Source organism: Bactrocera dorsalis, chromosome 4, assembly GCF_023373825.1.
Source record: "Bactrocera dorsalis isolate Fly_Bdor chromosome 4, ASM2337382v1, whole genome shotgun sequence".
NCBI classification, from domain to species: Eukaryota; Metazoa; Arthropoda; class Insecta; order Diptera; family Tephritidae; genus Bactrocera; species Bactrocera dorsalis.
The window spans coordinates 71,111,581-71,126,213 of record NC_064306.1 but is presented as its reverse complement, the minus strand read 5'-3'; the positions used below and the strand labels follow the sequence as shown (position 1 = coordinate 71,126,213).

The 14,633-nt window shown below is 39.8% G+C and overlaps 2 protein-coding genes across 2 annotated transcripts in view; one reads left to right on the top strand and one right to left on the bottom strand.

Annotated features, from left to right (window-relative positions):
• The window catches only part of LOC105223010 (ATP-binding cassette sub-family A member 13), a 39,369-nt gene extending 26,026 nt beyond the window's left edge, over positions 1-13,343 (top strand). Inside the window, exons 2-22 of the mRNA XM_049455882.1 lie at positions 3,005-3,207; positions 3,278-3,504; positions 3,741-3,883; positions 4,138-4,221; positions 4,432-4,575; positions 4,639-4,778; positions 4,970-5,877; positions 5,933-6,053; positions 6,117-6,307; positions 6,535-6,869; positions 6,931-7,111; positions 7,173-7,471; positions 7,527-7,699; positions 7,761-8,728; positions 8,794-8,974; positions 9,032-9,144; positions 9,209-9,920; positions 9,977-10,084; positions 11,719-12,114; positions 12,174-12,269; positions 12,336-13,343. Coding sequence (XP_049311839.1) covers positions 3,127-3,207; positions 3,278-3,504; positions 3,741-3,883; positions 4,138-4,221; positions 4,432-4,575; positions 4,639-4,778; positions 4,970-5,877; positions 5,933-6,053; positions 6,117-6,307; positions 6,535-6,869; positions 6,931-7,111; positions 7,173-7,471; positions 7,527-7,699; positions 7,761-8,728; positions 8,794-8,974; positions 9,032-9,144; positions 9,209-9,920; positions 9,977-10,084; positions 11,719-12,114; positions 12,174-12,269; positions 12,336-12,608 — 5,874 coding nt within the window. The 5' untranslated portion in view covers positions 3,005-3,126 and the 3' untranslated portion in view covers positions 12,609-13,343. The remainder of the gene's footprint in view (positions 1-3,004; positions 3,208-3,277; positions 3,505-3,740; positions 3,884-4,137; positions 4,222-4,431; positions 4,576-4,638; positions 4,779-4,969; positions 5,878-5,932; positions 6,054-6,116; positions 6,308-6,534; positions 6,870-6,930; positions 7,112-7,172; positions 7,472-7,526; positions 7,700-7,760; positions 8,729-8,793; positions 8,975-9,031; positions 9,145-9,208; positions 9,921-9,976; positions 10,085-11,718; positions 12,115-12,173; positions 12,270-12,335) is intronic.
• Positions 10,091-11,712, bottom strand: LOC105223009 (uncharacterized). The gene is made up of 2 exons (XM_011200596.4): positions 10,787-11,712; positions 10,091-10,718 (listed from the first exon to the last, which is right to left on the bottom strand). Exons 1-2 carry the CDS (start codon positions 11,461-11,463, stop codon positions 10,280-10,282), a joined length of 1,116 nt encoding a protein of 371 aa, XP_011198898.1. The 5' UTR covers positions 11,464-11,712; the 3' UTR covers positions 10,091-10,279.
• Positions 13,344-14,633: the final 1,290 nt, after the last annotated feature.

The following is a 14,633-nucleotide window of genomic DNA, read 5'->3' as shown; positions in this document are numbered from 1 at the left end:
AGGCTTTGCATGTTCCCAAACAAGCATGCAAATGATTTGCATATGTCCAAGTACTCGCTCTGATAAGGGAGAGCATATTTACAATTAGGAGGGCAATGCTCTATACATACGCACAAGTCAAATCCATTCGATAATGAGGTGTTTTAGTACATATTACTAAAATTTAGTGCTATGAAATACACATTCATCTACTAATATCATATTTTTTTAAGTTTGGTGAGTTCGAAGTCAGCTAATTGCCTTAAGATTTTAAGAATATGGTTCGAATAGGCCATTAAAGTATAGAAAACGTGAAACAAATGCCATCCGAAAATAAAACAAACTATTGATCAAGTAGAAACATTAAGTTTTAACGAAATGGAAATTTATGTAATCACCTTAATTGTGCGCAGGTTAGACAAGTCAATCCGAGTAATTCAGTCAATAATTCTTCTCGCACAATAGAGCAATTTAACTAATATCTCAATTTGTATTCAACTGACAATATGTTTTGTTTAAAATCAACCTACAATTACGTGGAGCAAATCAAATGAGAGAAAAACAAAGTCAAACTCAATTTTATTAGATCATTTAATTTAATCAACAATTTTTGTCATTAATTGTATTCATAGTAGGACCAAAAGCACTATAAGACGCCTTTGAAGATGATGTAACGCATTTTTGAGGCAGAGTTACTTATTATCGAGGTAGTTTCATTAAAAATTTACCTATTTATCCGTTGTTAAGACAAAACTACAGCACATAATATATTTATACAATATAAATACACTCACAGAATAATATATGAGCATTTCCACCAGAAGGTCCACCACAGGCAAAATATTAAAAATTATTAAAATTACATTGGATTTGCATATTTTCATAAGAACAACTCTTGTCGTCAGAAGATTTGTGACAGTATGTTTTTTTACCACTTAGACACGGTAACTGTGTAATTTAAAAGTTGAAAATTATTTTTTGTCATACAAAATTGATTCAATTATGTACCATAAATACTTTGGAGGTAGATAGAGTGTCTAACGACACATCTAGACCTTTAAGAGGCCCATTGTAATACCACCGAGACTATAGTTCTCTTACTCTATTGGCTCCTCTCTGAACCAACCTGTGCTTCTGATGAAGTGCATTAGTACGAAAAGTTTTATCTGTGCAGCTTCCAAAGCGTCGTCAAGAGACCGTCGCTCGATAGTTGCGATTCTTTTCCTACATGAGCTAAGATATTTAATAGTCTCCACCTTTCTACCTTCTTATAGCATCAAAAGTAGCCCCTATATAGCATTATTTTTAGTACTCCTACTAGATATCTTATAACGTTAGGGACTGATTCCACCGTGACTTAGCTATATTTATAACATATTTGTCGATTAAATATTTAAGCAGAGGCATATAAATGCTTTTCTTTCAGAGTCTTACGAGTATTATAGGTTGTGGTCTGTTTCGGATAGTTCATCTGCTTCACTATTCTCAGGGATATTACTACCATATGTCCTGAAACCCATTGCAGGATTATAGTAAAATAGGATGTTAGATCCACTAATAGGTCAAGCCATTGTTTTACAAATTTCGATGAAATCCGAAGTGACTTTAGTAAACTTAAAGCCGTCTGGCTCACTGTGCATATAAATAAATTCCTTGTCTTGAGCACACTCTTGTCACAGCAAGAGCGCTCTCTTTAATTGCTATGATCTTCGTTAGGAATACACTACAATGGTTGGCAAGACGAAAGGCGATTTTGGTATCAACTTTTGCAGAAGAAAAGCATATTCCTACACATTTCTTTTGATGCGATGGTCAAGAAGTAAATAATGCGAGGACAGCTTCTTCTGAAAATACTGTACTTTTTATACTTGTAAAACTATTTTCATTTAAATTCTACTATATACGTCTTTGTAATACAAACCGTAGGAACACGCCATAATTTCATCAAAAAAATTTTCATTTTTACTCAAGTTATCGCTTGCACTCACCGACAGACAGGCGGACAGTCACCTGGATTTCAACTTTTCTCGTCATCTTTTCATATATGTATATATATATATAACTATATAACACTATACCTATGTATGTATCTCAATTAGTTTTTGGTGATTCAAACAACTGTTAGGTGAACAAAACTCTTATACTCTGTAGCAACATGTTGCAAGAGTATAAAAATATTAGAAATTACTTTTAGTATGATTCATATAAATTTTAAAGAAATCAATGCGCTACGTTCTGAAATGAATATTCGAAATGTTGCCTCAGAATTTGCTGCAATCGGCGTTTGAATCATTGTTCGCAAAAGCCACGTCCAATCTTTAACCCATGCAATGACTCAGTTTTTTTTCATTTATCTTGAAAGTGAAAATTGTTCCAAAATGAACCATAGCACTGAAATACAGAACTATTAGTAAATCTTACAGTGAATATTAAAAAAAATATTTCAATTGATAATTTTTCTTAGTTAAGAAAATCTTACATATTTTACAGCTCTATGGTCAATAGCTATCACATCATATTTTATACCATTCTTATATTGAAAAATAAATATATTTTTAAGAACCAATATTTAAGAACCAATACTTTTCCCAAATTGTTGAAGAAAATTATTACTAAACAAAAAAAGAGACTTTGAACATAATGAATAATCGGTGCCATTGACCATTTTGTTTACAAAGCATGACATGATGTAGTCTACTACATTTAGTGATAATAATAGATGAAAGAGATAATTGTAAGCAGAAGCTAGTGCTATAATAAATCTACAAGTTGAAACAAATATATTTTATTTATATACATATTACATTGTAAATGTTTAATAAGTAATCATGGGAAGGGTCGAGGTTACTACAAACTGGTTTCCAAACGGGGTTATCAGAGAGAACCTAAGCTTTGCGATAAGTACTCAGACAAATTATATGTTTAATGAGCAAATAAGCATTCCTCATGCATTACAAAACTTAGCTTATTTTGATCTGTGTTTAATTTTTTAATAAGCTCACAGAAACTATTTTTATATTTTTAGCTTTAAGAGGGACGAAAAAGCTGCGAAATAACCGTTATTGCATAACACTGAATCAACTCTACAAATATAATTTGCCGATGTTGCCGGAATTGTGATATATCGAAAAGTCAAAAAGAAACAAAATGCAATTGAAACGATCCTTCAGCGCCAGCCAGCTACGGGCGATGCTGCGCAAAGACGGCCTTGTGCGACTGCGTCAACCGGTAAGTTACTCAAAACAGCATAGAATCACCAGAATATCGGTAACTAGTATTTGACTTCGCACCCCGCCAGGTTATGACGGTTGTGCAAGTGGTTTGGCCCTGCTTAGTGTTTATGCTGCTCTACCTCATACGTCTCAAGTTCGGTCCCGAACACATAGAAGACTGCCAATTTCCCACGCGATTGCTACCCACCAAAAATCAGGTTCTACCAAGTTTCTACTCTTATATCTGCAGTTTGGAAAATAATTGTATGAAGACGACGCCATACGAAGAGACAACAAGCTGGCAGAATGCACCGTAAGTAAACGATATAAATCTTGAAAAGGTGCTTATAGAAATCCACAGGGATGTAAATGACGCAGAAGCGGACTCATTGTATCGTGATTAATGCCTGCTCATAAGCAACTTAGTTTCACCTTTGTTAATTTTTATCTCTTACTCAAGCATATTTTATTCATACATACTTACACGCTGTGTATATAGAAGTTAAGTGACTACTTGTGTCTGACATTTTGTGGCATTAATTATTTCAGCATGAAGCCAATTGTTGATATCGTGAATATATTTGTCACCGACGATCGCATGTTCAACGCTGTCATCGATTTGCCGGAAAAGGCGAATTTCATAAATGCCGTAACGGCTGTGGTCACGGGCGGCCATTTCAACCAGATACGCCGTAAGTACTCACGCACATGCATGCGAACTCCAAAAACAAATTAAATGCCTATGCACTTTTAATTAATTTTATCGCTAAAACCGCACAGAACAAGCACTTCAGAAAGCTTTTGTCGCCTATGTCTGTCCTTAGGGCAGTGAGCGTGAAGTTGTGTGCTAATTAAGGAATTTAATCTTTAAAGTGACAACAAATCGCAAATATTAATTACGAGTATTAACGCATGCTTATGTTTGTTTTGTGGTCACTACTTGCAGAAAGCGTCGGCAGTGTTATCAACCTGGTGCCCCAAGTGGAGGATTTCCTAAACGGCACGTTCGATATAAATCGACTCTTTTCAGGTACTTAAATGTTTTGCAATTTAGTTAGAATGAATATTTTTAAATATTTGTTTTCCATTTGAAGACTTTTCTGTAATCCAAAAACTTCCACTTTACTCAACAAAACACGATCTTTCGAACTCGAACATCATGATCGTATCGAAATTTAGATTTAATGACAGATTTCAAGTCTTTCAAATTGCCATATCTTTATCCAACTTATCCTTCCAGATCGCAGAACTTTTGTTAAGGCTGGTTACCTTATGTGTGGTCATCCGTTCCCCAGCACCGATACCATACCCCTTGTAAATGACATTCTCTATGACACCGAAGACTTCAGCAAAATAAATGATGACGAGATCAATGTAATGCCCAGTAAGTTCGTGCTTGCCGAGTAAATACTTTATACTTTCACAAGAATATATTCTTACTTCGCAGCGAAATATTGTAAGCAACTGTACTTGAATATCACAACAACCACGACGGGCAAGTTGACATGGAATGTGGTGAAACCCTTGATACACGGCAAGATTTTATTTGCGCCTGTTAATGAGGATACTCTATCAATTATGACGCATGTGAGTGAAGACCTATAAAAAGTCGAAAGATTTTTAACTGGGCATACTATTGCAACTCCAATTTTAACTGCTGAACAGTTCAAAAACTTTAGTTTTGACTGACAAATAGCCCAAATGAACAGTTACCAGATTATTAAGTGTTTTCTAGTACCACTAGTTCCCCTGATAGCATAAATTTCAATATTTTCCAGGCCAACACGACGTTCGAGGAGTTGAACCGTTTGAAACGGTTATCAGTTGCAGTCGCCGATATTGTCACCAAGTTGCGTGAAGACGGTCCATTTCAAAAAGGCTTTGATAGTCTGCTCAAGTTGGCCACTTCGCAAACTGTACGCTCCTACATCGGCGATGATATAAACGTCGACGAAATTGTTGGCGTTGTAAATCGTATACGGACCGATCCGCTCGTATACGATATTGTGATGACCATCAAGAATATACTGGAATGTTTTTCCGTGGATCGCTTTGTACCATTGGCGACCGCCAAGGATTTACAACTCACTGCATTCGAATTGAACGACAAGCGTTTGTTCTTCGCGGCAGCATATTTCAACAAAACCGGTAATGATGTGTCCTACAAACTGCACATGGACACCGAAAACACACAACCGACCTTTGAGAACAAGAACCGCTTCTGGTTTCCGGGTCCGTCGCGCAGCATGATACGCGACATGAAATACCATCGTGGTTTCGTGCAGATAAAGAATGCCATCGACATGGGCATCGTTAGACACCAGAAGTTGTTGCATAAAAACGTCACTGAGGAAAGCTCCTTCGAGTTGAGCACAAACAGTCCCATTTCGATTGAAATTGAGACTGGTAGTGGATTTGGTGAAGATGAGGACGAAGACGACGATTGGACGACACCGACGAAAGAGAGTTTACCACAGGCACACAACGATGACGGCCGACCAAGTTCGATGGAGACTATGGTAAATGTAGATGAACTGAAGGTGAACACTCGCAGGCGACGCCAAGCTTTGCTCGATTTACTTAGCGTTTTTGGCGGCAATAGCGCAGACACGCTGAGCAAGTACGGAGTGGATGGACTGCAGATGTACACGAAGCAATTTCCGTATCCCGCTTACACACACGATGAGTGAGTGTCTCCCTCAGTACACAGCATATGTTATATTAATTATGTATATTTGCAGCATGAAGACGGGTATTTACCTGGCACAGGCTATACAAGTGGCCTTCTTTCTGGGTCTGGTAGCACAAATCGCCAATTGTGTGCGCCACTTAATTTGGATGCGTGAGAGTCGGAATACAATGGTAGATCGAGCAATTTAATCTCAAACAATTAGTGAGTTTCACTTTTCTTATTTTCATTTACAGATCATGCGTTCCATGGGCCTGAAGCCGTGTTCGGAACTCACTTCTTGGGTTATTGTTACATTTGTGGAGCTTATTGTAATTTTTGTGGGTGTAACGTTTATCTTGTACATTGGTGGTCTGCTGCAGTTTGTCTCCTTCATATTCGTCATGTTTTTCTTGGTTATATTTGGTGCATCTTTGATCTCTTTTTGGTGAGTTTCTATTTCCATAAATACTCCCGTTCTTCTAGAGGTATGCTCATAGTTTGATACGAAGATTTGTTTCTTGGTTTGTCAGAACATGTGACTTAAGTAATAGTTGTGTAGTATGAAACGTTTTAATTGAAATGATATTTACGAAGGTTTAAAAACTTCCGCTCCTACAGTTTTCAAGCAATATTCGAAAGAGCTTACAACGACCTTCTTTATTCTATTTACAGCTATATGTGCTCAACTTTCTTCACGTCGGCCACTATTGGCGCCGTGGCCACGGCACTGCTCTTCTTCATCTCCTACTGCCCCTACATCATTGTGCTGCTCTTTGACTCTCACCTCAATTCGTTCGAGAACTTCTGCATCAACTTGTCCTTCACAACGGCATTCTCGCATGGTTGGAGCCATATTATGCGTATGGAGTTACAAGAGATCGGTTTGAGCTTTGTGCAAGTCTTCCAAGAAGGTATGAGTGGCGAATTTGGATTCGCATTCATTATGATGATTGTGGATGCGATAATCTATGGCGCTATCGGTTATTTGGTGCGACATTTCATGGATGGTAAGCTGTTTTGAACTTCGAAAGAAAGTGTGTTTCAGTAATCACTATTTTCCAAATGCAGATGAGTATCGATTCATTGAAGTGCAGCGCGATGATTTGGATGCAAGTGTTGGTGCAACACTGACAAACGTGAGCAAGTTGTATGGCGAGCAAGTGGCCGTGAGCGATGTGAATCTGTCGTTGTCCAGAGATAAGATCACGTGTTTACTGGGCCGCAATGGCGCAGGAAAGAGCACAATTATGTAAGGAGGCAATTTTAATTACTTTTTGATCCCTTAATCTTTATCTTCTTCGCTTCCTCAGCAAAATGCTTACGGGTCAAGTGGTGCAATCGACGGGGCGTGTTATACTCTCACAGGCAATGACAAGTAGCGAAGAGTACGATAAGGTGGGCGTATGCTCTCAAGACAATATTTTAATACCAAATCTAACAGCGCGCGAACACTTGGAATTGTATGCGTCGATCAAGCTGAAACACAACTACAAATCGGAGGTGGATAAAACACTTAAAAGCTTGAAATTCGGCAAATATGAGAATTATCAGGCCTATCAACTGTCGGGCGGTTACCAGCGTAGACTTTGCGTCGCTCTGGCCTTTATTGGTAAGACAAGGAGTATACATTTATGTCAATGTTTCTCAAAACAAACCACTCACAGGTTCACCGAACGTTGTGATTCTGGACGAGCCATGCAATGGTGTCGACTCCAAAGCGCGCAAGGACATCTGGGAACTGATACAACGCCTGAGAAAAGGACGTGCAGTTGTTTTTGCTACACACTTCTTGGACGAAGCGGAGTTTCTAAGTGATGTGATGGTTATCATGAAGAACGTAAGTATGCTGAAATATTTGAACAAATTCAAACCTTAATACTGGAAAATCTCTTTGACAGGGCAAAATCATAGTGAAACATAGCCCAGAAACACTCAAAGAATATTGTACTTCCGGCTTTGAGGTACTCTTCCATTGCAGCGATAGCCAAACTATAACTGAAATCCGCACTATGGGTAAAGACATGCTCTCCAGCTTTAAAGAACCCGATTGGTTAGACAGTGGCGACATTCGTCTGCAAGTACCTTACGATCAAGGCGGCTCCAGCAAATCACTGGCTTACCTTGATTACCTGCAAAACTTACAGAACGCTGGACTCATTGCCAACCTACGCGTTGAAAGTCGCAATTTGGAGCAAATATTCGCGGACTTGCACGAAGACAGGGAAAACGCCAGCAAGGGTGTAAACACAAGGTTTAACATGAAGAAGGTTGAACTGAAAAACTCGACAGTGGCTAATATAGTGAACAGTGGCTCGTTAGGTGTGCTCACTGCCGTTCAGAATTTATTACATAAACGCATCGTTCACTTCAGCAGAAATTATCGCATTCTCCTTTGCGTTATCGTATTGCCTGCGCTATTCGAGTTGCTCGCCATGTGGTTCGTCACATATCGTTTGGAAGATGACTACGATACAACAATTAGTTTCACTCGCGAACTGTATCCGAAAACAACACAAATGTTCAGCATGGAACTGAACAAAACACTGACAAATGCGGCTTATGAAGGCTTGGCCGAGCAGTGCTCCGCTGAGAGTCCGTGCCAGGAGTTTAGAAATTCAAGCACGGCCTTCTATTGGATCTTGCAATCAATGAATGATTATCATGAGAAACGTTATGGTGGCTACTCCTTCAATGATACGAATGCTATCGTTTGGTACAACAACAAAGGCTATCATGCTATGATGGCTTGGTTGAACGATTTGAATACGCGCTTGCTGCAAGTAGAGATGGGCGATAGTAACTTCAGCATCACAAGCTTCAATGAACCATGGAAACTTGGCGCCGCCGAGCTCAGTACGACCTCAGTGTAAGTAGAGGAATGACATTCCAAATCGGAGCTTATTTACAAAACCTTGTTCAATTTTTTCACAGTTTGCGTCAAGCTGGCGATTCGTCCATGGTCTTCATATTACTCATCGCATTCAGTTTGGTGGTGGCTGTATCATCCGTTTTCCTGGTAAACGAACGCGTAAAAGGTGAGAAACTGCAACAGAAACTGTGTGGTGTAAACTTAGCCACCTACTGGGGTGTAGCGTTTGCTTGGGATTTTCTGGTGAGTACTTTTGTCAAAACAGCAGTTGTATTTTCTCTAATTCCCTTGGTTTACTAGATTATGGTAATCGCCATATTGGTCTGCGGCGCCATCATATTCGCATTCGGATTGCCAGTTTTTGTCGCTCGTCAAAATGTTTCCGGTATATTCGTGCTAGCACTGCTCTTTGCGTAAGTTTTAAGCAATAATACGGTTTTACTAGACTTTCTTATTTAATGCGAATCAAATTTCTAGATTTGCCTGTATACCAGGTGTACATGTGTTTGAGAAATGCTTCAACGACTCCAGCGTGGCGATCGTGACCATATTCTGTATGAATATCATAATTCCACTCTTCACCATGGCCAATATCATACTGCTGGGCGTAATCGGTGACTCGGAAGTATGGGATAATTGGCGCTATTTCCTTAACCGTGCCTTCCTCATCTTTCCACAACACGCTTTAGGCGACGGTTTACTTGAGATCTGTAAAAATTATATGGTCTCACTCGTCTTCCAACGATACGATATCGATTCTTACAAGCATCCAGTTTCAAGTGATTTACTCCGTCCACATATGCTGGCCCTATTCATAATCGGTGTTTTCTTCATCGTACTGAACGTTTTGCTGGAGACCGGTCAGATTTATAAGTGGCGCGAATCGTTAGTAAATCGTCTGCCTTTCTATCAAAAGTATGCTGAAAAGCAGGCGGAGGAATTAAAAATCGTGTCCATACAGAACTCGCTAAAACGCGCCGATAAAGACGAGACACCACAAGTACTCAAAGTAGACAACCTCTGCAAATCTTACGATCGCGGACAGTATGTTGTAAAGAACGTAACATTCGCAGTGAAAGCCGGTGAATGTTTCGGCTTATTAGGCAAGAATGGCACCGGCAAATCGACGATATTCAAAATGCTCTCCGGCGAGCTGCAGCCGAATGTGGGCGCCATCAACTACTTCAATGTAAGTACACTATGAGAACAACACCAACTTCTACTAACAACTATTTGTATTCTTAGGGCGAGATTGCCTATTGTCCGCAAACAAATCCGCTGGACTCCCTGCTGACTGTCGAGGAATGCATACGGTTCTATGGAAATCTGCGACGCGTCGCTAATATGGAAAAGGTAAAATGCTATTTGTTTTTTTTTTTTATCGAAAGGCACTCGCTTCTAGTCGTTACCCATGCAATGAAAGTCGTGCGTGGTTAAAAGAAAACACAGTACATACATATTTATATCACTATGAGATATACGAGTACATAAAAGAAGCACACATTTACTATCATTTCTTGCATCTTTTCGAAAATTCAAGAACAAATTTTATTGGTCGTATTCATTGATCATAACCTCCAGGTGAACGCAATCGCTGCCATCATGTGAAAGTATATTGATTTCGCCATTACTCAGACGTAAACTGTTCGAATCGTTAACCAGAAACTCACTCGGGTTTTGGGACTCATTGAGCTGACGCACCTGGGCGATGACGCTGCGCGACGAAGTCATCGTCCTATCATAGGCGGTCAGAGTGCAATGAATTGGCTTGGTGGACTGCACGCTCACCAGCCAAATCACGAGTAGGTGCTGATTCGAATCCTCTGGCTTTGTTATTTTAGCTTCGAGCTGCTTATCCTTCAGCATAGCACTCCAAGACGTGCGGCAAGCCATTATCAGTATGGGCAAATGTGCGTCAAGATGTTCATGTGGCTTTGGCAGGAAGGCGTTGTGTATGCAAATGCCACGCTGAGCGGGCGGATCTGAGCTAAAGTCGGAATATGGAATTAAAAATCACTACTCACTCAAACTAATTCCGTTATTGGTAGTACTTACCACTTCTCCTTGACGCCTCCGTAGGCGAGCACACCCAAACACACATTATCACGGAAATCCAAAGTAGTGGCATCGAAAATCAACACTGATCGCTTTCCGCCATAAATCTCTTGACACTGCACACCAAAGTCTTCGCTATGATCGCGCAGGTAGTGCGACAGCACCGAGGTCACGCCTATAGTTCGACCACAAGCGCCAATGGGGCACTGTACGGGTGTACGTGAGATCGTCAGCAGCGAGTCCTTCTTCTTCAGCGACTTGTCGCCGACGCTTGTACCAGTGCCGGTACCAGCACCAGTACCTGCGACTGTAGCAGTGCCACCAATACTTGATGCGCCGCCCTCAGTTGGTGCTGTGAGGCTCTCTAATATCGAACGCTCTCCATTTTGTGCCAAACGAATTTGCTGACGGAACAACGCCACATCCTGTGTGCTGAACTGATCGAACATTTCTTTGCTGCAGCTGGGATTCCAATTCGTGAAGTTGGTGTTCATTTTGAGCAGCTCTTCCTTGCGCTTTTCAATGGCCTGTGCCTCTTGTTTTTGCATTTTGAAGCGTTGAAAATTTTGAAAGTGATCGTACATGGTGGGCTGCTGGAACTCAGGTCGCACCGGTGCGCTGCCCGATGACCGCGGCTGCAATCTATCACAATCCTTACAGCAATTGGCCATGTTCATTGTTTTCCTTGACGTTTGCTTTGTTGTGTTGGCTGATGCTTTCTGTTCTGTTGATGATGCTACACTACTGTAATTAGCTGGCTTGTGCTTTTTTCTTAGGGGAGGATGAGTTTCAGGAAATAAGTTCAGAGAAATTTGCCTTGATAAATTTTGAAATTTTAAAGTATGAAACACTTAAATTTATTTATAATAAACAAAAATAGAAGACTGTATTTTGACAAATTTTTATTTGAATTTCTGGCTTACTTTTGACAGCTAATAGAACACGTACTGGAGTCATTCCAACTGAAGTCGTACCGTCATGTGTTGGTTAAGAATTTGAGTGGCGGCAATCGTCGTAAGCTGACAGTGGCGCTCACTTGTTGCGGTCGCACCACCGTCGTGCTAATGGATGAGCCCACCAGCGACATGGACCCGGTGACGCGCGCCATTGTCTATCGCACCATACACGATCTACTCGCTACACAACGCGCGGTTGTGCTGACTTCGCACTCGGTGTCGGAGATCGATGGAATTTGCCATCGTATCGCCGTGCTCAAGGACGGTCAAATCCTGACCTGCAGCAGTCCGGAGAGTTTGAACAAGCAGTATGGCGGTTACTACAATGTCGTAATTTATGGCGACAACCAATTGATCGAATCGGTAGAGAAGGTAAGTCGCATTAATTGAACAGAAATCATGTTTATTTAATACCAATTTACCACTTACAGGCCATACATATGCGCCTGCCGCAGTGCGTGGACTTCCAGACTTACCCGCATTCCATAAAGTTTAGTCTCAAAATCCAAACCGTCAAGCCGCGTGAGGTAAGCACTCTCGGAGTACATACATCACATGATTGTAACCTTTAATTTTTTTTTTTTGCTCAACAGCATGATGTAGAGGCAATGGTGCCACCACAGAGCAACAAAGTGTTAAGTTTGGCCGATCTTTTCCGTGAATTGAACACGCTGTCGAAGCAATATGAAAATCGCCTGCACTACACAGTCAGCCATTGTCGTCTGGATGCGGTGTTCGAGCGCATCTTGGATTCCAGCGAACAGCCACCTACCATCGCCAATGGTCTGGGCAAGTCGAGCTTGATGGGCAGCCCTTCCACCGGTTACATCCATAATGGTTACGTGGAAACGGAGACTGTCACATGACCATCCAGCGCGTCGTTGCTTCCGTCGCCGTCGCCAGCTAATGCAACTGTTCAAGGCTGTGGCTCTGCGCTCATTTAGTCGAAGCTATTTGTACTTACCTACATAACGTATGTAGCGCGTTCGACCGGCAGCAACGACCTTGTTTACCAGCGACAAATTTTATAGTCCAACTACATATTTACTTAATTACTCTATGCGATATTTGTTTGTGATAAGGTTTAATTTTGCTCTCATAGGACTTTATTGTATCGTACTTTTTGTGTTTTTTTTTGTTTCAGTTTTCGAGTATACTAAAGCCTTGGCTTTTTTTAATCGAATTAGGAATTTTGGGTGTATCCGCGTAATTATTGTAGTTAGTTTTAAAGCATTCTTAGCGGTTATGTGCACATTTTTGTGTTTTTATGTCCGGAAGAACTCTACCAAATGTGTTTTGTCGATATGTAAAATGTGTATGTATGTTTCTCTGTCTTTGTTTCGTATTTGTTTCCGTATTGTATTATGTAAAGGAGTCACAATTGCCGAAGCTGAGCTTCGTTCTGAAACAAAGTTGCTTACAAATAATCTGAGTGAAATTATTCTCTCGCTAAATACTATAAGTATTAACGTTTGTATAGTCTTCCACTAACACAAATATATAATTTCATGATATTAACTATGATATGTTATATCACAAAGAAACTTCTACCAAATTTACCTTGAATATAATAAACATATAGAAATATTTATATTTTATAATTACATATGTCTAAATACCTTTTTAATAAGTGAAATGCATTTTGTGAGCACGGAAAAATAAATAATTAATAAATCATATTTTAATAAGAATAAAAAAATATAATTCCACACTTTTCACTGAAGAATCAATTTATTTGAAGGAAAAACATCTCGAGATCCCAAGCTCCAATGAGAACTAAATCAACCAGTTCAAAAAAGTTAACATTCTCTTAATAAATGCTCTCGCATAGTGAAAGAATATAGGGTAGCACTGGAACCGGTGATATCCGCAAGTTCCAATTTCCACAAAATATCGAAATTGTTAAAATATTTGCATCGAGTGATGACATACAGCCACTTCCGTTCTGGCTCACATTTTTATGGCTAAAACTCGACGAAATAATGAAGTTAATGCTAAAAGTATAAGGAACCTGTAACTAATCCCGATAATAGTTAGTTTGACAACATATCATATACCATAAAATACAGGGTAGCCGAAAAAAGTCTTTTCGTATTTCTAACCAAACTTCAACTTATTTTTTTTTTTTTTAAATGAACTTTAATGAACCAAATATGTACCATTTTGGTAGACCATTTTTCCGCTAGAGACATTTTTCCGTCAGTGTAAAACTTTTCTAGTTTCTCGGCGAAAAACTACGACAAGTAATTTTCATAGGCTTCTCTTGAAGCTAACTTTCCTCCATTAAGGGAGTTCTGCTTTGACCGAAATAAATAGTCGTCAGATGGTACAAGCTTAGGGCTATATAGTGGATGCTTCAAAACTTCCCAGCCAAGCTCTTCGAGTTTTTGCCGAGTAATCAAATGTGTGTGTGGTCTAGCGTTGTTCTGATAGTAGACGAAGCACTTTCAGTTGATCAGTTTTTTCGATTGCTTGTTTCAATCTCATCAGTTGTTGAAAGTAAAACGTAGAATCAATCGTCCGACCAGGCTGAAGCTGCTCACAGTGGATGATTCCTTTTCAATCCCACCAAACACTCAGCATAACCTTTCGTAGCATCAACCCTGGTATTGCGACCATTTGTTGAGATTCACTACGCTTGGACCATGATCGTTTCGCACATTATTGTCGTATTTGACCCACTGTTCATCTCCTGTTATCATACGCTTCAGAAATGGTTCGATTTCATATCGTTTCAGCAAAGAATCGCAGACGTTAATTCGATCTATTAAATTTTTCACGGACAATTCATGACACCTTTTGTAGCCAACCTTTTTTTAATGATTCAAAACCGTTTAATGATGAATGTTAAGCTCGTTAGCGATGTCAGGGCTGCTTATGTGACGGTCCTG

Bases quoted from the DNA above. Each gene is read 5' to 3' on its own strand.
- LOC105223009 (XM_011200596.4), bottom strand. From the start codon at position 11,463: ATGAACATGGCCAATTGCTGTAAGGATTGTGATAGATTGCAGCCGCGG. The intron at 10,719-10,786 runs GTAAGTACTACC...TTCCGACTTTAG, and splicing joins GGAGGCGTCAAGGAGAAGTG to CTCAGATCCGCCCGCTCAGC.